This window comes from Spermophilus citellus (assembly GCF_964194105.1).
Source record: "Spermophilus citellus genome assembly, chromosome: 6".
Classification (NCBI taxonomy): Eukaryota; Metazoa; Chordata; class Mammalia; order Rodentia; family Sciuridae; genus Spermophilus; species Spermophilus citellus.
In genome coordinates this window covers 153,437,212-153,460,094 of record NC_138187.1, presented here as the reverse complement: position 1 = coordinate 153,460,094, position 22,883 = coordinate 153,437,212, and the positions used below count along the sequence as shown (strand labels likewise).

General features: G+C 51.7%; 1 protein-coding gene and 1 long non-coding RNA gene across 2 annotated transcripts in view; one reads left to right on the top strand and one right to left on the bottom strand.

Moving 5' to 3' along the window:
• LOC308650944 overlaps positions 1-22,883 on the bottom strand; it is a 902,096-nt gene that overhangs the window by 156,876 nt on the left and 722,337 nt on the right. The window lies entirely within an intron of this gene.
• LHX4 (LIM homeobox 4) overlaps positions 1-22,883 on the top strand; it is a gene marked incomplete at both ends in the record, with an annotated part of 37,681 nt that overhangs the window by 5,873 nt on the left and 8,925 nt on the right. Inside the window, one exon of the mRNA XM_081299108.1 lies at positions 10,286-10,457. Within this exon, the coding sequence (XP_081155234.1) occupies positions 10,286-10,457 (172 nt within the window). The remainder of the gene's footprint in view (positions 1-10,285; positions 10,458-22,883) is intronic.

Below are 22,883 nucleotides of genomic sequence, written 5' to 3'. Positions count from 1 at the left end.
GAGCGGGCTAAGGCAAGAATGTAGTCTGAATGCTGCGGGGATTAGGGCAATGGGAGCCTCCAGGACGCCTTGGAGACCGCCTACCTGACTGCAAATACCAGGGTAAATTTTAAAAATCGAGTCCTGCTACAGGTGAGGCGGAGGTGGGGGAGGCAGGGAACGGACAAAGCAATTTCCTCCCATCGAGTGGACAAAAACACCCGCCACTGGGAGGCTTGTATTTTGAACAGCGACCTGATGACCCCGCTGACCAGGTGTAGACAGCCTCAAGTCCTAAATATTTGCATTGTCCTAACTTCCCATTTGCCTGGGATTTTAGCGCCCTTTCACTCTGTGTTACAGTCAATTAGTGATTACTTAGCACCCGCATTAGCAGGCGACCCAGAGAGTGCCCGGTGATGCGGTGGGGCAAGGAGAGGGAGGTTGCCCTTGCAGTCCTGCAGGAATGGAAAATTATTTAACAGGGATTAACCTTTTTTCCCCCTCCATTATGTGGTGTTTTTTTTTTTTTTTAATCTCGTTGAGCTTCTTGTTTTGGGCAGGGATGGTGGATTTCTCTGGCTGGGAAATTTGTGGATGGGGGAGGGTGGGTGAATTTGGATGAAAGGACCTTGTGCCATTTATTTCAATTAGGGAGATTTATCAGGAATAGAACTGCCAGGCTTTGGAAGGAATAGACTTGGAACCAGTTTAGCTGATGAGAGGAGGAAAGAAGTAATATTGCCCACTCTGGGCAACTCAAGGCTGGAGAGAGCCTGAAGCAGCATTTCACTGTGGCAACACCACTGTGGCAACACCAGATTCGTTACTGTATACACTGCTGGGTTTGGAGAATTGGATCTGGTGGGGGTTTTACTTCTCTAGTGATCTCTGCCTTTTCTGCCTTCCTGGAATGAGAGTTAACAATGACTATAGTACAGGTGGGAGCAAACGGGGTCTACTGCTTTTAGTAAAATTCCAACCTGGCTTGGTGGCTTGAAAGGCTTCCTTTTTTCCTTCCTGCTTTGCTCCTTCCCTTCTTTCCATCCTTTCCTCTCCTTTCCTTCCTTTTGTGAAATCTTTGTGGGAAGGAACATGGGATTGGGCAGGAGTCACAGCACCTTTCTTTGGAGGTCAGGCATCCAGCAGGCTGCAGGATGGTGAGACCCGTCACTGTCACTCACCCTCTGTGGAGGAGCTGTGGGAGGGAAGTGTGTGGCAGGTGTGGGACAGTACCCACCTGCCAACTGGGCTCCTATTGTTTGCGGAAGGAAAAAAAATCAAATACAAGTATGTGCTGCTGTGAGGTTTGCCCTATATTCAGTCCTCAGTTTTATAGGAGCCCTGGTCAAAATGGAGTACAAACCAACCATTTTGAGGCTCTGTTGTTGGGGATAGGTGGACAGGTTAATTGGCGAAATTGAAATTGATTCTCCCTTAGAAAATGTACTTTGGGTTAACTGTATTAGTGGCTAACTGGGTAATCTTCCTGGGAGCCCAGTCCTGATGCCTCCTGTTATTTTGGTGCGTTTCTTTTCTCAGGTCTCCCCACCCCCTGCACTGGCAGTCTGGCAAACCTCACAGATGTTTTACTGCGGTACCTCACCCCCAAATGCCTTTAAAGTATAATTTGCTTTAATTATAATGTTAGGGGGTTAAGGGATTGGTTCTGGGAATAGCTTAATAGAGATAAAACTTGCAGCCAAATTAATTGAAAGTTTCTTCTTATGAGGGAGAGGCTGCCAAACACATGGGCTATTGCTACTGAATGAGACATCAGAAAACTGCATCGTGGAGATTTAGCAATGATTAAATGTGAAGATGGAGTGGAGACAGAGATGTGCCCACAGTATTTCCATACACTCCCATGTATTCGCTTAGTATGATTTTTCTGTTTTATTTGCAATTACTGAGGATATTTGATATCCTGCTGAAGGATACTAATTCTATGACATTCTATCATCTGGAAAATAATCCTGTCCCTCGAAGTACATATTGACATTGTGTATTTCTGTTGCCACCAGACACCTTCTATTAAAACATTCTCCAAATTACAGTCCTGAAATGGTAACATTGAAGTGATCTCCATCACATTTTTGAATTGGCTCTTTTATTGAAGAGGTTACTCTTTTTGAACTAAGCACAAGAACAAAGGAGATTTTCAAAGGGCAAATAGGATCTATTGTGGGACAGATTCTGGGAGTGCAACAGAGAAAAATGACAACCCAGGTATGGTCATTTCCAGGTGTGAATCAGGACTTTCTTCTAGATGCTAGTCATTTGTCAAGACAAATTAAAAATAAAAGACCCTAGAAATTAGACAAGATGTGTGTATATTGATGCTTATTAAGCATGTAAGTGGATATAATTATGATAGAGAATATGATTGACCTTAAATGTAATACCAATTTTTAAAATTAGGATTTTCAAACATTTCCTGCTCTCTTTGCTTAATGCTGTCTGTGGTCACCATCACAAAATACCATAAAGTTCAATTGAATGTTTTCTCCTTAAGTTTTTAAGTATTAATATTTGATTTTTATATGTAAGCAGTGTTGTTTATTTTTGCGAGATTATGAAAATCACTTAAGGGAGATTTTAGAAGACATTTTGAAAAATTATTTTATGATCTCTTCAAAACACCCAAGTTTAGAATAAGTGCAAAAAGTTTTTTAAAAAAAGGAAACCACAAATGAACTAAAAACCACTAAAAATGAACTGTCCTTAATGACAAAGAGCCAAGAAAGTCATCTAGTCAGGTTTTGTCATGGGTAAAACCAAGTCTTGGATCTCAGGCTGTCCCTCTGTGTAAGCAGTGCACAGATGAGCCGGTCATAGCAGGTGATTCAAAAGGAAAGTTGTGACCAGAAAACAGGATTTTATTATCAGGGGTGATGTCCTCTTTGTGTTGGAAAGCTTTACTTTTGAAATATTTATCTAGTGATGGAACTTTAATTTTAATTTAATTGTTCCTCCATGCTGATTCTTGGACATACAGAACTCAGGGGTGAATTTAGGCAGGTGTGCTATGACTTGACCTGTCCTGGGGTCTTGGGCCATTGATCCACTGTAGGGCTAGTCATTCACAGCCTGAGTCCCCACTGAGAGTATTTCCCAAACCTGCTTTTTAAAACCAGCCTCCTGCTTTCCTCCTGAGGGGCTGAGGCCACCCAGCAGCTAGGTCTGCCTGCTGTTTTCTCCTCCTTACATGGAAGGAAGGAGTCCAAAATTCCAAGGAAAGCATTTACACAGTATTTCAATTGAACACGTGTTTCCTTAAAGCCCCATTTGGCTTCTCCTACAGTCAGTGGTCAGTAAAGAAATGTAAATAAACAAAATGAAGTGTTTTGGCCAAGTGTTAATTAAGCTCAAAACCCACTAACTCCTGGAGTGAAGTCACCTGCAAAAGGATTTGGGGCAAAACTCCCAGAGAGAGACAGCTCTTATGAGCACTCGTGGAAACCCTGGTCTTCAGTCAGCCCCAGAAACTGCCCAAGAAAAAGGAAGTTTCTTTCCCCTATTCTGCCCCAAACTGAGTGCCCTTGGGGAGGCCCCTTGTCCTCATAACTTTCACCTGTGGACAATGCCCACTTCACAGGACACTGGGAAGAGTGATTGAGATGTGAAGGTACTTGACTGTAAAGTGATGGTGATCCTAAGGTATGGACCAGGGTCACAAGGGGTTCCCATTTTGCAGATAGAGGGGACTGGAGCCCTCCTGTGTGTCCTGGGAAGATGGACCAGCCTAGCAACAGGGGAAGTAACCGTGGGATCTGCCAACAGAGAACCCTGGAAGCTTGGCCTACTGTCTCAGCTCCCTTTCTTGAAAGCAGCTTTGAAAATCTTGTGCCCCCGAGCATTAGGCTGTCAAGTTCAATTACAAAATAAATTTAAAAAATTAAATTAAATTAAAAAAGAAAAGAAAGCAACAAAGAAAAAGGAACTCTTTCTTTAAAAGACAGTTAAGAAGCCATGCCTCAAAGGACTCCAAGTCCTGGTGGTACGTCAAGGTTCAAATTTTACAAGATATTGTTCCAGTCTCAGAGCAGAGTCAAATAAACATCATTCCTATCTGTAAAAAATAACCTGGTTTTTTAAAATAGTAAACTAACGAACCAGCATCATGATTCCAGTGGAAATATCTGAAACCAAGATCCGTTTTCCCAGGGAGGTTCACACTTTTAAATACATTTTGGAAACTGGGGTCAGGTGTGTTGATTCTGGCTGGAGGCTCCTTAGTGGAATTCTTTTTTCCTTCACCCTGTTGATCTTCGGTGACCAAGGAGATAGAAAATGCCACTTTTTTAAAAAATTAAAATCGATCAAATAAACACAGACCCTCTGTGAAATGTTTCATGGTGGCTCCTGGTTCCTCAAGAGCAGTTTCTTGGAAATGAAGAAACGTGAGCAGGGAATAAAAATGCACAGTTCTTATTAGATGGCACCAGGGGGTGGGAGCAATCTGGTCTGCCGCAGGCCACATCAGACCTCTTGATCTCTTCCGTGTCCCAGCTTTCTAAAACTTCTACTGGAGGAACTTGGGACTTAAAAACAGAACCCATTTTCTGGCAGGCCACTCTGAAAAATACGCTGAGTGCAACCTACTGCAATACTTCAGGTACTCTGAGGGCTCTGTGTGGGTTTATGGGCTTCCCCATGAAGAAGTGGATTATGGCTACCGTCAAAGGGTCTGGGCCATTTCTTATCAAATAAGAATTAGTTACTTTTCCTTTGAACATTTAGATGTCTCCAGGAAAAATGCTAGAAGCCTCAAGTGTTCATTTGAACCCATTTCCCTCTTACCTAGATGCATGACAGCAACAGTGAGTGACATCAGGCAGTCGATGACCTCAGCGTCTGTTTTCAACACTCGAGGGTGTGGAGGGGACCAATGTCTGGCAAATTTGCCCTCAATGTGTAGAGAACTCTGCCAGATTTCTTTATCCTCAAGAGAACACACCTTTGCAATGTTGCATTAATCTGCTGTTTATCCACTTGGGTGATGTTAATTAGAAAGGGTGTACACCTGGATATTTTAGATTTAAGAGGGTAGAGGAGTTTCCAGGGTTTTGGTGGGGGCAGGGGGAGGATAAAAGCTGCATTTTGGTAGTGGGAGTTGAACTCAGGGGTGCTTTACTCTGAGCTACATCCCCAGCCCTTTTCATTTTTTAATTTTGAGACAAGGTCTTGCTAAGTTGCTGAGGCTGGCCTCCAACTTGTGATCCTGCCTCAGCCTCCCAAGTTGTTGGAATTACAGGCCTGTGTGCACCTGAAATAGTTTAGATGCTAATTAAATATATAAATTAACCTTATTGGTGACTGATCATGAGAAGGGAGCTAGCCACTGATTTGGCCAATGCTCCTGTGGAGTTGGGTGTGTCACACTCATTAGCCTCTGTGATCACAACACAGCAATAACTGACCCGTGCCACTGTCCTCATTTTATAGATAAGAAAACCAAGGCTCAAGGAGATTTAGTAATTGTCCAAGATCACGTTCAGGGTAGAATTAGGGTCTAAATTAAGGTCTGACTCCAATTTATAACAAGTTAGCAGATGTAAAGATTTGAAAGTCCAAACTCTGCACAGATCTGAAAACTCAGAAACTCATCCAGTATCTTCGACCCTCTCTAAAGCATATTTCAGGGGTGTTTCCCCTCCCCACTACTTCAGGACTGGACAGCTCCTGCACTCCCAAAGGCTTCCTTTCCGTAGGGCTTGACTTCAGAAGAATTGGCTTTTTGTCAGAGTGACAGTAGGAGTATGGAGGTGTGTGTGTGTGTGTGTGTGTGTGTGTGTGTGTGTGGTTGAGCGCGTGTATGTGTCTGCTATATGTGTGCCTTTGAGCATTCCTGAATAGGTATGTGTGTGTGTGTGTGTGTGTAGGAATGTGTAATGTGTGTGCCTTTGTGGCCAGTGGCCCATCTTTCCCTGGTCACTGTACACAGAGCAGCTTTGAATTTATCTCTCTGCCTCTATTTCTCCTCTAAAATGACAGGGTCAAGCCAGGTAAAGCTTGTGTACATATGAGTTCACGTGTCTCCTGGTGTATCTTTATTTGTGACTCTATGTCACAAATACATAGACTGAGTCTGTGTTTTTCTGTGTGTATATATAAGTTTATGTGGGAATATATATATATCTATCTCCATGCATTGAATGTGTGTGTGAAAGGGTGTCTGCAGGGAGACACAGATTCTCTCCCTGTGGGCTTAGGTCTGTGCCTTGAACCATGTCACTCAGGGCACAGGACTTTGGTGGGAGGCCCTGCTGATGAGGAGTGGTACTGGATTGAGTGGTTCTGCATCCATCCATTCCTGGGCTGTTCCAGGAGCTTGCTGTCTTTTCATGCCTGAGTTTACCCTCTTCAGAGACCCAGCAGAGAATATCACCACAGAACACTCGTGCAGTTAAGATAAAAACTTTCATTTTAAATGAAAGGACCCCTCCTATCAGGAACTGGGTTCATAGAGCAAGATCCGTCATTAGTGACTTCAAGGATCTGGTTAAAAATCAGTTTTTGTTTATTTTGTATCAAGGATTGAACCCAGGTGTGCTTAACCACTGAGTCACATTCTCAGCCATATATATATATATATATATATATATATATATATATATATATAAATTCTTTTTCTTTTTCTTTTTTATTTTGAGATAGGGTCTTGCTAAGGTGGTTAGAGCTGGGTTACTGAGGCTGGCTTTGAATTTGTGCTCTTCCTGCCTCAGCATCCCAAGGTGTTGGGATTACAGGTGTGCACCACCATAACTGGCGATAAATTTCAGTTTTTAATGTGGGATTCCATGATATAAATAAAGTGTGAAGTGGTTGAGCTTACTGGGGATTTGGCAATCCTCTTGCCTTTGGAAGTTTTGGTTGTAACTTCATTTCTGATAGGAAACCTATTTGACCTCTGTCCTATTCAGGCTCTTCGGATTGTAAAGTGATGAGAACAATGATGTGTGGTAGACCCCCCCAAAATGTTTATATTGTTACTCTTGAAAAATTTCTAGAGATGCATCTTTCTTAGTAATCATGTGGGGGCCTTGCGACTGGACTGTGCGGCCTGCGTTCATAGGTCTTTACCCCCTCACGGGTAGGAAGGGGGCTGAGCTTGCCAGGGGCCACTAACAAGCTGGCACTGGGAGCTGGTGGAAGGGACTCAGGGATGGGGTTCCTGCTTCCAGCCCTCCCCTGGGCACTGGAGGACGTGCCACATGATACTGTGTATTCTGCACAGATAACCTAAATTTGTGCCTCGTACATTGCCATCTCCCACAAGTTAGGGAGCACAAGAGGCCAGTGGCTCATGTCCTTATCACTGTACATGGAGGGGTTCCAAGATGCCTCTCTGCCTCCTCCATTTCCCCTCTGTAAAGTGTCAGGGTCAAACCAGGTGAGGTGATGGTTCAGGACCCTTGGGTGCAGGGAGGGGGCTTAGTCCATCTCAGGGGAAACACCAGCTCTGTCTGTTCACATCTGGTTCCCTGGCTGTGGGACCTTGGGCACACTGCTGACCTCCAGGCCGCTCCTTATCTGTGAGATAGGGACGGCGATGCCTTCTCACTGAGTTGTGTGGATCAGCGAGTTAACAGACATTCAAGCCCTGGCATAGCTCACAGCAGGCTCTTGGTGCCCAGCTTCCCTGTTATTTTTTAAATATATCATTTTTTTTAGTTGTCAATGGACCTTTATTTTTATTTATTTATATGTAGTGCTGAGAATCGAACCCAGTGCCTCACACATGCTAGGCGAGCGCTCTACCACTGAGCCATAGCCCCAGCCCCAGCTTCCCCGTTATTACTGTGGAAGCTCTTTCTAAATTATCTTAAAACAAACAATTATCTCTCAACCAATCAACAGTGGAATATAGTGGGAAAGGTTTTTATTTTTTAACTCAAAGTCACCCTTAGTGTATGTCCTACCTTTATGCCAACCCCCAGGGCCCACTTCGGTCCCGAGGCCCACTTTGGTTGCGTGAGGACCCCTACGTTGGGCAGCCTACCGTGACCTGGCAGAAACATGGCTCCAAGCTGAAAGGACTGTCTGTCTGCTTTAGTGTTGGGGTCTGGGAGTCAACGCTGGCCCCAGGTCTTCTCTCTGGCACCCTCAGCGTGGTTAGGTCTCCGGGCACAAACCTTGCTGGAGATTAATCTGTGGGCATACACCTCGTCTCTTGCTCGGGGTAGCTGGAGGAGAGAGCCGAGCCTTCCTCCAAGGCCCCTACATGGCAACCCCAGGCAGGACTTGTGGCCTTACTGGTCCAGGAGCCAGGGAGTTTCTGGGGCCTGCTGCCCAGGGCCACCAGAGTTCCCTGGGTCTCAGGGTTAGTGAAGCACCCTGTGGAGACATCTGCCTCGGGAATCTAGTTTGCCTGCATGGAGTTTTCACGGGTTCCTTCCTGGACGCTTCACAAAAGGCCCCTGAGCACAGTGGGCAGCACACCTCCTTCTCACAGTGGGAGCTGGAGCCCAGGAGCTCAATAATGTGTCCAAGGTGAAGGCGTAGAGGAGGATTCGCCCATTTGGGCGGCCTGGCTCCACAGTCCATGGTCTTAACCGGGGTCCTTCCTGTCCCCTCTTATTACATGGACATTCTTGTAGCCACTGTGTGCTTGGCACTTCATGGGGCACATCGGACCTTCTGGACAAGTGCTTATGAATCCAACAGTTTCTTTCTCAAGGAGGAAACCCTTTGAAATGGAAAACTCCCACAGGACTGGGATAGTTGGCAGTGTCCACGTCTGCATGCGACTCCCCAGAGTGGCTTCTGGTTCTTGGCCTGAGCCGGGGGGAAGGCAAGTCACTAGTTTGTGGGTCTGACTTTTATGCAAATGCTCCTTGTGCTGACGCCATCAGGGGGCAGGTGGGACTGGACTTAACTGGCTCCAAGGCCAGCGCTTGCACACGTAGGGCTATAGATAGCATTTAGTGTCCCAATAGCCCATTTTAAATACAAGTGTCTTTACGTGAGAAAGCCTTCTCTCTATGCAAGTTTTCATGTGTTAAAGTTTTTCTCCCAGTGCTTTGAGAATTCCCTAATTCACTAACATTTTAAGAGTTAATTTCAACCATGAACACGATATGAATGGACAAACACGTGTGATTCCTGTGAGGTTTGGTTTTAGGAACTTGGGGACATTGTGGAGTGTCTCTGAGGTATTGAGCAACGGTGTCACCTTGGTCCACTTTGGTCTCAAGGATTCCACCAGTTGTTACTCAGAGATCAACATTCACGGGGATACCCTTGTATGCCAGGCGCCTGCTTCTGGTGAGGAGGACACAGGGCTCTTGCCTCTTCAGGATCCCCCTTTTAGTGAGCAGACTGTGTGCAGACAGACATTAGCAGAGTGCTGTCTATAGCGGGAAGGAAGCCCCAGATTGGGGACCTCAGAGGCACTAGGTCACAAGGATGCTATAGGTACCTTCCCCTTTGGAGGGGGTTACAGGGGAAATGGTTAGAGACACTAGCATTATTTGTTTACCCAACCATGGAAGCTTGACCATTTTGTATATTTTGAAATATTTGATGACTCAAAATACTATCAACTCTCTGAGCAAAGAGATGGGATGTCCAAGCAACAGACCTTGGATAGGAAGCCAGGCAGGAATGGCGGGAGGAAGAGGCTAAGGTTCAGTTGCAGACAACAGATTCCACTTTCACGGTTTAAGTGGAAAGTGATTCATTACCAGGTATTAGGTGGCTTTCAACTCAGCAGAGACAGCTCTAGGCCAAGGTTCCAGGAACAGCCCCCAGGCCCCCAGGATTTCAGTGCCTTTGCCATGATCGATCAGGACTTTTCAACCATAGCAACTCACCACCTCTGCCATGGTCCACACCAGTACAAGGGGAGCCGGCCCCGCAGCTGTCCCCTGAGTTAGAACTCAGAATCAGAGTTGCAGGGAGATCTGGAAAATCAGTGTGTAACTCCCCTGTCGCGGCGCAGGAAGGCATTCAGGAGGGATACTGTTGGAGCCAATCCACGGGACCTGTTGCAATTCATACGAACACTGAGGTTCCCTCTCCAGGAGCACCTCAGGCCTGGCCTGCTTCACTGCCCTGTGCGGCCCCCACCCCCATATAACTTGCTTCTCGGGCCAGAGGGCCTCTCCTGCAGTCCATGGCAAGCTGGGACTCACTGGGGCCCAGGTTCTCAGCACAGCTTCACCCCACGGAGAACAGGTGGCCGCCTTGAGGGTCTGGGTCATGTCGCTCCTGCACAGACAGGGTGGGAAGGCATCCCCAGGGCCTGGGCTGGTCCCAGGTCTAGGTGAAGGCTCATGCTGCCTCTCCCTTCTCTCCACAGAGATCCCCCAGTGCGCTGGCTGCAACCAGCATATCCTGGACAAGTTCATCCTGAAGGTCCTGGACAGACACTGGCACAGCTCCTGCCTCAAGTGTGCAGACTGCCAGATGCAGCTGGCCGACCGGTGCTTCTCCAGAGCGGGCAGCGTCTACTGCAAGGAGGACTTCTTCAAGTATGTGGGGACCCTGGCAGCCCCTTCCCTCGTCCTGGCCCTGCCCCTCCCAGGCAGCGAGGGGGATGTCTGCAGTGGTGGTGGGGGGCAGAGGACCCCCTGGCTGGGGTGGGTGAATCCTGCTGGTGAGAGGATACCCCTCATTGGGGTCCCCCTTCTGATCACCAGCCAGGCCTCGCCCGAGCTGGCAGGAGCAGGGGCCAGCTTCGAGATGGAGGAGGGCTAACAGAGGATTTCTGCAAATCCGTAAGGAGTCGCTCTTTCTGTCCTGGTGAACTGGGGCCCCAGGGCACTTGGCTGTATCATGGCAGACTTTCAGAGGGTGCTTTAGTTCTGCCCATTCCTGGAAGAGCCTCTGTGGTGTTCCCCAGGCTGTTTCAAGGACCCCAGAGGCTTGGAATAATCTCCCTGGTGGGAGTCAAGCCCGGCCCCATCAGCGTTGCCAGTGTAGATGGAAACATGATGAAGAGGCGCTCTCCTGTGTCAGTGAAGAGCCTGAGCCCAGCTTGAGTTTGAACCCAGTTATTGGCTGTGCATTCTTGGGCAATTACTTACCTTCTCTGGTTCCTCCTTTTTTCTATCTGTAAAACAGGGCTGCTAATAATAGTTCCTACCTCTAAAGGTTGTTATTAGCTTCAAACAGGTCGACATGTGTGAAGTTCTTAGGCAAGTGACTGTCACCTGAGGGGTGGCTTTTTGTTGTTGTTCTTAGTTTTACATGACAATAGGACATATTTTGACCTATCATGCACATGGAGTGTAGCTTCCCACTCCTGCAGTGGTGCGTGATGTGGAGTGACATGGGTTGTGTTTTCATATATGACATAGGAGAGTGATGCCGACTCATTCTACTGTCTTTCCTACTCCCATTCCCCCTTCCTCCCTCCATTCCCTCTGTTCACCTGGTGACCTCCCAGTGGTGGCTTTTAAGATGGTCTGGGGTCTTCCATTCTTGGGTTGGGTCCATCCAAAAAATTCTGGCGGAGCTTTGGGTTCGGGTGAGGAAGCCTCCTGGAATCGGTTTTAGTGCCACTTAGATCGGGACTTCTAGGATCTATTAGTCACCAGGGACCACGCGTCACAGCAAAGCCAAGAACAAGGGCTGGAGGGGGTGACACCAGTCAGTGACACTGAGCCCTGGGTGACTCAGAGGAGTGAAGCGGGGCTGTGGGGGAGGCTGCCCAAGGCCTGAAACATTCAAAGCAAAGGGCCAGCCCCCGGAGCTGGTGCGCACCCTCTTGAGACGGGAGGAGCAGGAGAAAGGACAGCCCCCGGCCCAGCACACAGGGCCCCCTGGGTGCTCCCCGAGGTTAGACCACAAGGAATATGTGGATTCAATTTTGGAAGATTCTCAAGCCTCTTTAATGGGTGTGAGTGGAAGAGCCTGTCATGGATCCTGGAGCCACTGGGCCACCTCCTGGCTGGCTCAGAGGGTCGTGCTCATTGTCACCACCACACTCTGGTTCAATGCGTATGGCTGCCTCCCTGTGCGTGTGCACATCACCTGTGCTGCAGGAGGGCAGGGGCAGAGGCTGCCCAGCTACCCCCACCTCCATCAGCTTTGCCCCAGGGCCAGTCTGCTGTTGGGAGAAGGGTGCTTTCTCCCCAGGGAAGATGGCCACCCTCTTAAGGGCCACCCATCCTCCTGCTCTGTCTTTGCACTTGTCATCTGTGTTGTCTGGAGCAAAGGCCTATATGCTATTCATTTTTCTGTCCCCCACATAAGCACTTGGCCTTAGCCTTGACCACAGGCCACCACTGGTCTCTGGGTTTGAGGAACAAGGAGTAAATCACAAGCCTCAAGGGCTTTGGTGACAAGTTGCTTCTGTGTCTTGTCTTGCCAGTCAGGAAGCCCCAGGCTGTGGGAAGGGCAGAGGCCCGTCCTTCAGCTGCTCTCCTTCCCCTTGTCCCCAGGATCTGCTCTGCTCTGTGAGTGCCCCAGGTCTGAGCTGGCAACCCGGGGAGCTGGCCACAGGTTTGGTGCTGAATCTGAGCCTTTAGCTCTGTGGTGGGTGCTGTGAGGGGCTGGGGCCTTAAAGCTGAGGTGATTGTCCCCCTTCCAATGGAGGGCCAGTCAGAGGTGAAGACTGGTGCCTCCCAAGTCCCCAGCGAGGACACTTGGATTCGCCATGACTGTTTGGAACAGGAAATCACAGCTGCAGGCCCCGTCGTAGGTGAGGACAGGGAAGGAGGGAGCTGTCCAGGTCAGAGCAGCTCACCCTCCCATCCCTGAGACACGAGGCCCTGCAGCCACTCCTCAGCTCACTAATGCCAGCCGGCACCTGCGTGCAGATGGCACCCAGCAGTGGGGGCGCTGCCAGCAGGAGGTGGGGCAGTCCTGGACCTCAGGTCCCTCTCCTGTCTCACAGTCAGCTCTGGGAGTCCCACCAGAGGAATGACAGGAGCCGTGTATTTGAATCTGTCCACCAGACTTCAGAGTGCTCTTGGCCGAGGGGTTTGGTCACGGGAGAGGGAGCATCCTCTGCAAATGCCGCTTAAAGAAAAAAGAGGTGGAAAAGCACCAGGGGTTTCTGGGAGCTGCCGCCCATTCCTGCTCAGAGGCCGAGCCAGGGCTGGCTGGCTCTGCGGCTCCGCACTGTGGCCTCGCGAGCGGAACTGCAAGCCGGGGGCCAGGGACTCCCTGTGTTGCATTTGCTAAGCAGGTTCCTTCCCAGGCCACGTGCTCAGCACACTGCGGCCCCCTGTCTCCCTGCAAAGGGTCCGTATTTTCACCTGTTTGTCCACAGGAGTGTGTGTGGGTGGGTGCCCTGCACAAGCCCCGGGGGCGTCCTCCACTTGTATTCTGTATGTGGCTTTACAATGAAGTGGGCGATGGTAAGAGCGACCCCCGGAGGTGGTCGAGAGGTGGAGCCAGGCCCTGGGGAAGCCAGAGGTCGGGACTCCCCCAGTCTTGGGCCAGGGAGCTGTAGTGATGCTGGTGACGGGCAGCAGAGGGCGATGTTGGTGTGTAGCCAGACCAAGAAAGAAGTGGTGCTGGGAGGAGGTACTCTGTGGTTGTTGCATTTTTCTTTTGGGGCTGTTGAACTCTGTCTTGCTCAGTATCAGCAACTGATTTTTCTTGTTTGTTGCTTTTGCTTCACGGGTCCTTGGATTCCTTTCTCTGAAGGAAATAAAATTCTGAGACCCAAGAGGAGCGGCCCTGAGGACTAATGCATTGATGGGGCTGTCATTTGCTCTGAGCAGGGGGGGCCTTTAGGCATCAGGAGAGCCCACCCCTCATGGTACGTCGGGCCTCGTGCAGTTCTCATCGCCAGCTGAGAGCCGACAACTCCTCGTACTGCTTTCAATAAGCAGGTCCTTTCCAGACCACGTGTCCAGCATGTCCCAGGTCCCATGTCTCCCTGCAAAGGGATGAGGGCCTGGAGAGTGAGGGGTTGGGAGAGGACTCCTGGGTCTCCTCCTCCTCACCAACGAGGTTCTCTGAGGAGCCTGGCAGCTCCTGACTCCAAAGCACAGTGCAGACAGGACAGGTTCTCTGCCCCGAGGGCGGGCCTCCGGTGCCAGCTTCATCAGTGGCTAACGGGGTGCCCTTGGGCAAGTTCCTTATCATCTCTGGCTTTTAGCGTCCTCTTCAGGAAACATAGGAGTTCATAAGTGCCAACTTTAAAAGAGGCCTGCACACAGGAGAACTCTGCAAAAGGAGTCGCGAGCAGAACCCCAGTGAAGCTCTTGGATCCCGTCCTTCTTTTTGGCTGTGTGTCAGTGAACAAACAGCCAGGCCTTCCCTTGTCTGTCAAGAGCGGCTCACAGGAGCCCAGAGTTGGGAAGGAGAGGGGGGTGACCGTGGCCAACCCAGTGCAGGTGCTCCATGGATATCTCTGGGTATCTGACCCTGACATGAGTCTCTTGACCTGCTCCCCGAGGCTTTCAGAGGTCCCTCCCAGCTGGGCCTGCTCCAGCCTTTCCTGGTCCCTGTTCCCCCAACTCTCCACCACCCAGCTCTGAGGGCTTCCTGTGGAGATGACTTAACTGCTTAGAGGTCCTCAGAGCCGGGGTGGGGGTAGCCAGGCAGCGTGGGGGGGCTAAACCACAGGACAAACAAAATGGGTTGATTTATGTGAATATTTGGGAGAGAAACCATTGATTATTAGGATACAAAACCGCGTCACTATAGAGGTGAAGAGAGGGCGGACTCATACAGGTTTTGCAGTACAGGGCAAGCCTTGGAGGACATTCCAGGCCAGTGGGGAGCTTCAAGCCCTCGACCACCAGGAGTCACACTCACAGGAGCCCATCCGGGGGCCGTGGGGGAAGTGCCAGGGCTCTGGGATGCTGTCACCTGGAGGCGTCTGTCTGAAGCATCATGTCCTCAGGAGTGTCTCCCTGCCCCTGAGGCCCTGTCCCTGCTGGGTGGGCAGGGATGGGTACTGCTGGGTCCCTGGTGGAATGGAGGGCCTGTGTCACCAGAGCTGTACAGGACTGCTGGGTGGGTGGGGTGGTCGTTCCCCAGGGGGCTTGCAGGCCTCTCCTGGCCAGTCAGTCTCGGGCAGCCTCAGTCAGCAGCAGGTAGGCCACACCCCTGGGTGTCGCCAGGGTTTCAGCTCTGCTCACCACTCAGCCATCACAGTGGGGTTTGCTGGCTGCAAAGGGGACTTCACTGGGGACTGTGACCGCTTCCTTGGGTGACCAGGACCTCCATTCTGGGCAGAGGTCCCAGGACATGGGGTCACCTGGGGAAGTCAGGCTTAATCAACTCTCTTGGCAGTAGGTGGAAAGTCTGAGTCCAGGCTTGGTGTCAACTTGAACCTCACGTTCCCATCTCAAAATTTTAATTTTTTTGACTTACTATGAGAATCTAGTAACCTGAAGTAAGTGCTCAGGGATTATCATTGTTCTCATCAAGGTCGTGAAGGTGCATGGATATAGGAGAGAATAGGAGAGGAGTCTTGGGGTTGCAGGCTGGGAGTGGTGTGGCTGCAGAAGGCCTGGGGCAGACAGGTCTGAGGCTGGAGGTCAGGCTGTGTCCAGCGGCAGTGGTAGGAGCACATGGCCACATTCTAGTGTGAGTGTGGGGCAGGAGCTGTCAGCAATTCCCCTCACAGGATGTCCCTGTGAGAAGGACTTTGAATTTCCCTCACCTGGCATGGTCCAGAGCTTTGGGGCAGACACTGCTGCCCTTGATCTTCCCTTCACAGAGTGTCCGGCTTGGTCAGGAGCTGCTGGCCTCTACCTGTGCCAGGAAGAGGCTCTTGCAATTCTGGGATTGGTTGTTGGTTATGGATCCTACCTGGGGACAGACTTTTGCTGAGCCACTTTTTATTTCTGATAAACTACGCACTGTTAGGCCACACACACACACACACACACACACACCCGTACACAATGCTCTAGCAAAATGTGCTAAGGAACCCACAGGGGGAGGGTCTCTTTGACGTGTGGCTTTCCATAATTTCTGAATAGTTTATAGTCTAATTCCCTCGCTAAGCAAATTAAACCTTTTAAGGTAACGATCAGATGGTCCAGATAGTGGCTGTGCTTGTGGACATTTGTAAGAGTCAAACACACTGGTGGGACCAGGCCCACAGTCATTTGTGACGGCCTGTAATCAAGGCAGAAGCAATTACTTAGCCCAGCAGTTCCCCCTGGGGACCGGAGGCCATACATCAGCTGGTGATGAGTCCGGGATTATCTGTCTGCCTGCCCGGGTGCTCCCGCTCCGCTCCTGCAGAACCCAGCCTGGGGCGAAGGCCTCCTGACATCTGTGGAAACTGCGTCTCTGGGACTTTCTTGGCTTGGAGGAAATGGTTTGGAACCAAGTAGATGCGAATCAGCTCCAGAGATGGCATCTGGGCTGTGGAAACTGGGTCCCCAAGTAAGGTGGGGGTCTGGCTGACACGGGGGTGGAAGGTGTGGGCAGCCTTCCTCCACCCCGGGGAAACACAGCGGCCAGCTGTGGCAAGCCCCTGCTCTCACTTGCCCAGGGTCACCCCTTTTCTCCTTCACCTCTCACCTCTGGCCATTGTCCCGGGGATCCCACCCCCAAAAGGCTTTCTTGTTCATTCCCAGCCCCTGTCCTGTGAGTCCCGATTCCACACCTCTGCACCCTGGGGGATTTCCCTGCCACCGTCCCCCCGCCCCCCAGTCAATACAAGATGTCCCCTCCTGCCAGGCCCAGCTCTGTCACCGTGCTCCCATTGCCTTCTGAGACTTCCAGGCATTCAAGGGCCCGTGACCTGGCCCCACTTCATCTTGTGCTGATTCTCAGGCCAAGGTCAAGCCAGGGTGGTCAGAGATGGGGTCTAGTTTGTTATTCTGGTGCCTGGGGAACCTTCCATGTCCCTGGAAGACCACTTTGAGGAGAAAGCACAGACTAGGGTTGGCTCTGCAGCCAGGGTTATGGCTGAGTTAGAGCAGGTTTGCCTCGAGACTGGCTGGGGCCAGTGTCCCCAGACATCCATTCCACTGCCTGCCGGTGTCTGCCATGCCACCGTAGAGAATAAAGCCCTCGATCTGGAAGGACCTTAGGACTCAGAGACAGCAAGCCACCTTCAGATGCCCCAGGCAGGTGAAGAGCGTCAGTCACACAGGATTCCCCAAAGAATGGTCCAGCCACAGCTGCCAGGGGCTGTGGGTGTTCAAAGTGGGCCGAGAATCGGGAGCCAGGGACGGCTTTTCTGCTTTAGTGCAAACCCCCCAGGTGAGTCTTCTGCCCACCTGGTAATGGCTACCACCAGGAGTGAGGGGGCAGATGAGGTGCTGGGGGACAAGAGCAGGGAAGGAGAGAGTGGCCTTGGGCCCTCCACCCGACTGTTCCAAGCCCTCACCATCTGTGCAAAGAGAATAATAATAATACATACCTGTAAGAATGGTTGTTGTGGGGCTGGGGATGTGGCTCAAGCGGTAGTGCGCTCGCCTGGCATGCGTGCGGCCCGGGTTCGATCCTCAGCACCACATACCAACAAAGATGTTGTGTCTGCCGAGAACTAAAAAATAAATATTAAAAAAATCTCTCTCTCTCTCTCTCTCTCTCTCTCTCTCTCTCTCTCCTCTCTCACTCTCTCTTAAAAAAAAAAAAAGAATGGTTGTTGTGAGGTTTAAATGAGGTAATTGGCATGAAAGTGTCTGGTGCTTGATCAATGTTCCCCAAAAAGGAGATGATGTGATGCCAAAGAAAAGGGAGAGTTGGGTCCTGACCTCTTCTCTCCCACTAAGTGAGCTGTGTGATTTTAGGCATGTCACTACCTCTCTCTGGGACCCACTTTGTTAAATGAGGAGGTTGGACTTGGTCACAGGTTCTAGGGCTTTTGTAGTCGCACTCATCTCAAAATAGTAATATCAAATGCTCCTTAAAAATAAAACATTATACTTAAAAAAGACCCAAAAGCACATCACTGGGGCAGTGCCTATTGGCCAGGGAGGCGGGCCTGAGCCTGTGTGCACTGGAGGGGCTGCGTCCCCCTCCCCCAACAGCCTTCTTGCTGTCAGCCTTCTCCAGACATGACCCCAGGCTACATCTGGAGAAGGCCGACTGTACTTGGGCAGAGCTTTATGTGCCCATGACATGGCGGTGGCCTTAGAGTGGGTGGTGATATATGTTGGGAATATTGGTACATACAGTAACAGTAAATATCAGCAGCTTACCTGTCAAGTGTGGTGATAGATAAAAGAAATACATGTAGGGAAGTGGCAGCTGGGAAAAAATATATGGCCCATAGTAAATCACCACTAAGCAATTAAAGCATAAAACCAAGTTGTGTAGTATTTGGCTTCCTCCGGATGGCGCCCATACTGTGTCAGCTCAACACATGGGAGGCTGGTTTGGGGTCCAGGTTGGTCCCCACAACTGCCTGCCAGTGGCCAAGAGCAAGGGAGGCCCCCCGAGGAAGAATTCTGTGTTCAAATCTCAGGTCCACTGCTCTCAGCTGGGAGATCTCAGGCAGTTACTCACCCTCTCTGAACTTGTTTCTTCATCTATAGATGGAAACATGCCAGAGGGGTGCCCACCCATCCATTCACTGGACACGTACCCTGGGCAGACACTGTGCCAGGCCCTGGATTCAGCTGTGAGCAGAACAGATGGAGCCCTGTTGTCATGGTGCTTGCAGAGATGTGAGGAGTGGTCCCACACTCGGTGGAATTTGGGGTCTGATCTGCTGACAGATCGGATGGAGTGTCCCAGGCTTTTGGCCTGAGCAACTGGAAGGATGAGATCACATGATCTGAGATGGGCAGGTTCTGGGGCAAGAGCAGGAGCTTGGGTTTGGACATCCAAGGTGCTGAGGAGCTGTGGGACCTGCCGGTCAGGGCCCAAGACTCCCAGGGAGCAGGCAAGGAAGAGACAGGGTGTGGGGAGCCTGTCGGCAGGGGTGGGTGAGTGGGGCTCAACCAGGGCGCTGTTTCTGAGGCCAGGTGAGCGTGCTGCCAGGGAAGGGGACAGAGCCCACTGGAGGGCCAGGGAGGACGGGAGCTGACCACTGGACTTGGCTCTTGACTGGTCAAAGTGCCGCTGGGTTGGCTGACTGGCAGCGCCCCGAGTGGATGGATTGAAGAGGATCCCCGCATGTCTAGGCCTCCTCTTGACGTCCTCCAAGGATTCTGCCCCGGAAGGAGAGGAGAGTGGGTGGCAGGTGGGGATGTGGGGCCGAGGGTTACTTTAAGCAGCAGCAGTAAAGGGTGCTGATGGGAGGAGGCTGGTCAGGCAGGAGGAGGGCACCCTGTGCCCAGACGGGTGGGCCTTGAGCAGGGGTAGGGGTGGGGTCCCCCTGGAGGAAGCCTGGGTCAGCCAGAGCCACAGCTGCCATGTGGGTGGCCCGGGGACCGTGGGGAACAGGAAGCTGTGCTGCCAACTGAGAGGCCCAGGAGCTGAGGATGGGCCTGGAGGGGAGGGGTCCGGGGGCGGGAGAGGGACAGGACTGGGAAGCAGTCAGGTGGCCTCCCAGGTGCGCTGTCATGGGCTCAGGCAGCCCAGCGGCAGGTGGGCTTTTCCTCAGCTCTGTGCAGCTGCCCAGGGCTGGGGCGGAGGCAGTGGGGGGTTGAGGGAAGGCAGGAGGGCCGAGGGGTGCAAGGGAAGGGGGTGTGCGCTGCGGGGCAGGAGGGAAGTGAGGCCCCAGGCATGAGGGACAGGGGCAGCCATAGTGGGAAGCTCAGTCTCCCTGAGTGGTTGGGGTCGGGGCACTGGAGGAGGTGGGCAGGAGGCAGTGGTCAGCAGTGGGAGGGGGAAGTTCCAGCAGAGGTGTGGCAGGGAGAGTTTGGTCCTAACCAGGTCTTGGGAGGACCATCCAGTGAAGAGCGGAGGCTGTGACCTTCAAAAGAAGAGGTCAGAGGACTGAGGGCAGGGCAGGGAAGGTGGTCTGTGTGGCACTGGACCCAGAGTCACAGCGGGAGTGACGGATGTCAGGAGCCAGGTCATCCAGTACCTGGTACAGTGGTGCTGTGGAGTGTGACGGGCTGTGGGCTGAGGGCCTGGACACAGGGGCATCACGAACACACAGGGCCCAGTGGAGTGGGACACACAGTGGGCACATGGTGAGCGAGAGCTCAGTGACCTTTGTTGGTGTTGAGTAACCACAACATGGTTACCAGGGTCTGATCACAGCACTTCAAATCAGGAACGTGCCAGACATCGGTGGTCTACGTGCCCCTTGTTCTAGGAGGCTCTGTGGAGCCTGTCGGTTGCCCTTTTCCTGCTGGATCCCACCCCCTCACCTTTGTCCCTGCATTGGTGAGCGGCCCAGCCAGGCCTGCAGAGACAGTAAAGGGGGACAGCTCAACAGACAGGGCTCAGGCCAAGCCCTGAAGAGAGTGGACAAGGAGAGAAGGCCTGGCCCCTCCCAGGGTCAAGGGGGCCCCTGAGAGCCGGCTGTGATGTCCAGCTCTTCCCCAGCCCCTCGTGCCTGTACCAGCTGTAGGAACGGGGTGAGCTGGGCCAGCTGGGTGGGCTGGGGCCAACATCCCCAGTGCTGAGGGCCCCCATGGCAGCCCCAGCATCTCAGGGTTGAGGCCTCATGCTCCGAGCTCAGAGCTGCTGGGGGTGGGGCTGTAAGGGGCACAGGGTCCTTTACTCAAGTTCCAGTCTAGGGTGGGCATCAGAGCGGATGTGGCTGCCTTTGCCACCCATCATGTGCCACAGCAGAAGCACGAGCTCAAACGCTGCCTCTCCCACTTGCTGTGGGGCTGGGGCCGGCGGCTGGCCTCTCGAGCCTCTCGAGCCTCGGTTCCTCACCTGTTTCAGGCATCACCCTTGGGAGACATTTGTGGAATGAATGCGTTGGTGACAGCAAAGTGGGATGCACACTTCCGTGTGTTATAAACTAACTGCTGTTCTCCTCTCCACCTGCCACTCACTCCCCATCACAGAGGCTCTGGAAGGCGCCGCTGTCTGTGCAGAGCCAGGCCCTCCTGACTGCCTGGGCACATGCACTAAGGAGTTCACGCATCCATAATTCAGTTGGTCTTTGTTCCTTGCCTACTATGTGCTGGGCAGGGATAAGAGAGGGTTTCCAGTGGTGTAGGTCAGAGGAGGGAATAACCCCATGAGGCATCACAAGCCCTTCTTTGCATTTTTGTCATCATTTTGGACAGCTCCAGCTCCTTTCTTGGGAGTCTGTCTGTCCCCAGAGGCTGGCCAGGCAGATGGGTGGCTGGAATGTCTTTCTGGAAAGCAAGGCCAGTATTCACTAAGCCTCCAACAGGGCAGGGCCCTGCACACAGTAGGTACTTGGTATGGCATGTGGGCTGCCTAGGAAATTGGAAATTGCCAGAAGCCGGCTTCCTTGGCTGGTCCAGCCCCTCCTCCCTCACCCAGCATCCTTCGAATCTGGTTCTCCCTGAAGCAGTTTTACCTTGTTTGGGACCTGGGAATTCCAACCAGGCCTGGGTGTCTCATTATTGCCTGTCACAGGACAATTGTGTGGCCTGCCATCTCTCCCTGGGACTCTGGCTGGTCTAAGATTGGAAACCTGGGGACAATGTCTTCATCATCCCACACCATGGGAGTCTGGGTCCACTGGTTATTCTGGGTCCACTGGTTCTGGCTAGAGGTGGGGTGGCTCTAGGGCCGGGCCAGGCCAGGGGAGCCCCAGGGGCCAAGGATTACGTGAGGCCCCCTTGGCAAGGGCCCGTTGCTGTGCTCCAGGGAGAAAAGGTAATGAGGAGCAACTCCCACTTAACCGTCGGTATAAATCCCACAATCAGGAAAATTGCTTCAATTGCTAAAAAACGCTGGTGGGAAAGTCCATTTGTTTTTCATTTTTCTTGTGCACTTGCCCCCTGCGCATGAATCACTGTCGGTTTGTAGATTGAATTTATACCCCGTTATCTTTCATGTCTCTGGGCTCTGGTGTCGACTGGGCTTGGCTATGAAAGCCCCCTCTGCTTTTAGAGGTGGGAGAGGCGTGGTCCCATGGTGGGAGAAGCTTCTGGAGGGCTCCACTCTCTTCTGGGGTCTCTCCTCTGCCCAGGCCTCCACGTGAGGATTTGTTTGGGGGAAAGTCTAGATCTTCTCTGGAGCCACTCCCCGCCCCATCTTTTCAGCAAAGGGTTTGGACACACCCTGCAGATGTGGGTGGCTTCTCAGGAGGGTTCCGGCAGACCTGGTGGAGTTTCTGCTCGTGGTAACTCACGCCTGCTTTGGGGATGGACCCAGATGAGATAGGAAGGCACAGGCTTTTGGAAACACTCTCCAGTAGCGCATAGGTAGGCTTCCTTTCTCCCTGTTCCCCAGACGGCCTGCTGCTTCCCTGTGACCCAGATGGCACGGTTACCCAGCACGCGGGCCTGTTCCTCCCCTGTGCTCTGGGAGGGGCAGGACCCTCCTGAGCCGGCCATCCACGACCATCTCCTTTCTCCATGCACATCTTCTATTTCTTTCTTTTCCTTTTTATTTTTTTCCTGGGGCGGGGGGGGGGGTGGTACTAGGAATTGAACCTGGGAGTGTTTTATCTCCGTGCTGCATCTCAAGTCCTTTGTATTTATTTTGAGACGGGGTTTCACTAAGTTGCTCAGGGCTTTGCTAAATTGCTGAGGAGGGTCTCAGACACTTGCTACCCTCCTGCCTTAGCCTCTCAGGTTGCTGGGATTATAGGAAGTGCCACCACACCCACCTCCATGTACATCCTCTAAAGACATGGGTCTTTCTTCAGTGATTTCATTATTCAACAAATAAGAACTGACTTTTTTGGGTCCTGAATCCCTTTGAAATTCTGACACACACCTGGACGGCCTCCTGAGGCAGGATTCTGAGCAACTTGGGAAGAGTGGTTCGTGAAGCCTATACTGAATCTCAGGTGGAGCACTTGGGCTCTGAGAGGCCTCATCCATACATCCCCCACCAAATTAAGAGACATCCTAGGGATTCAGAAGCCTGGGTGTCCCAAGCCTTGTTGCAGACACACCCTAACACCCTTCTGTTCCAGTCTCAGAAGATCAGTCTTCCAGTCACCATTCTGGCTCCTGGGGAGTTCACCA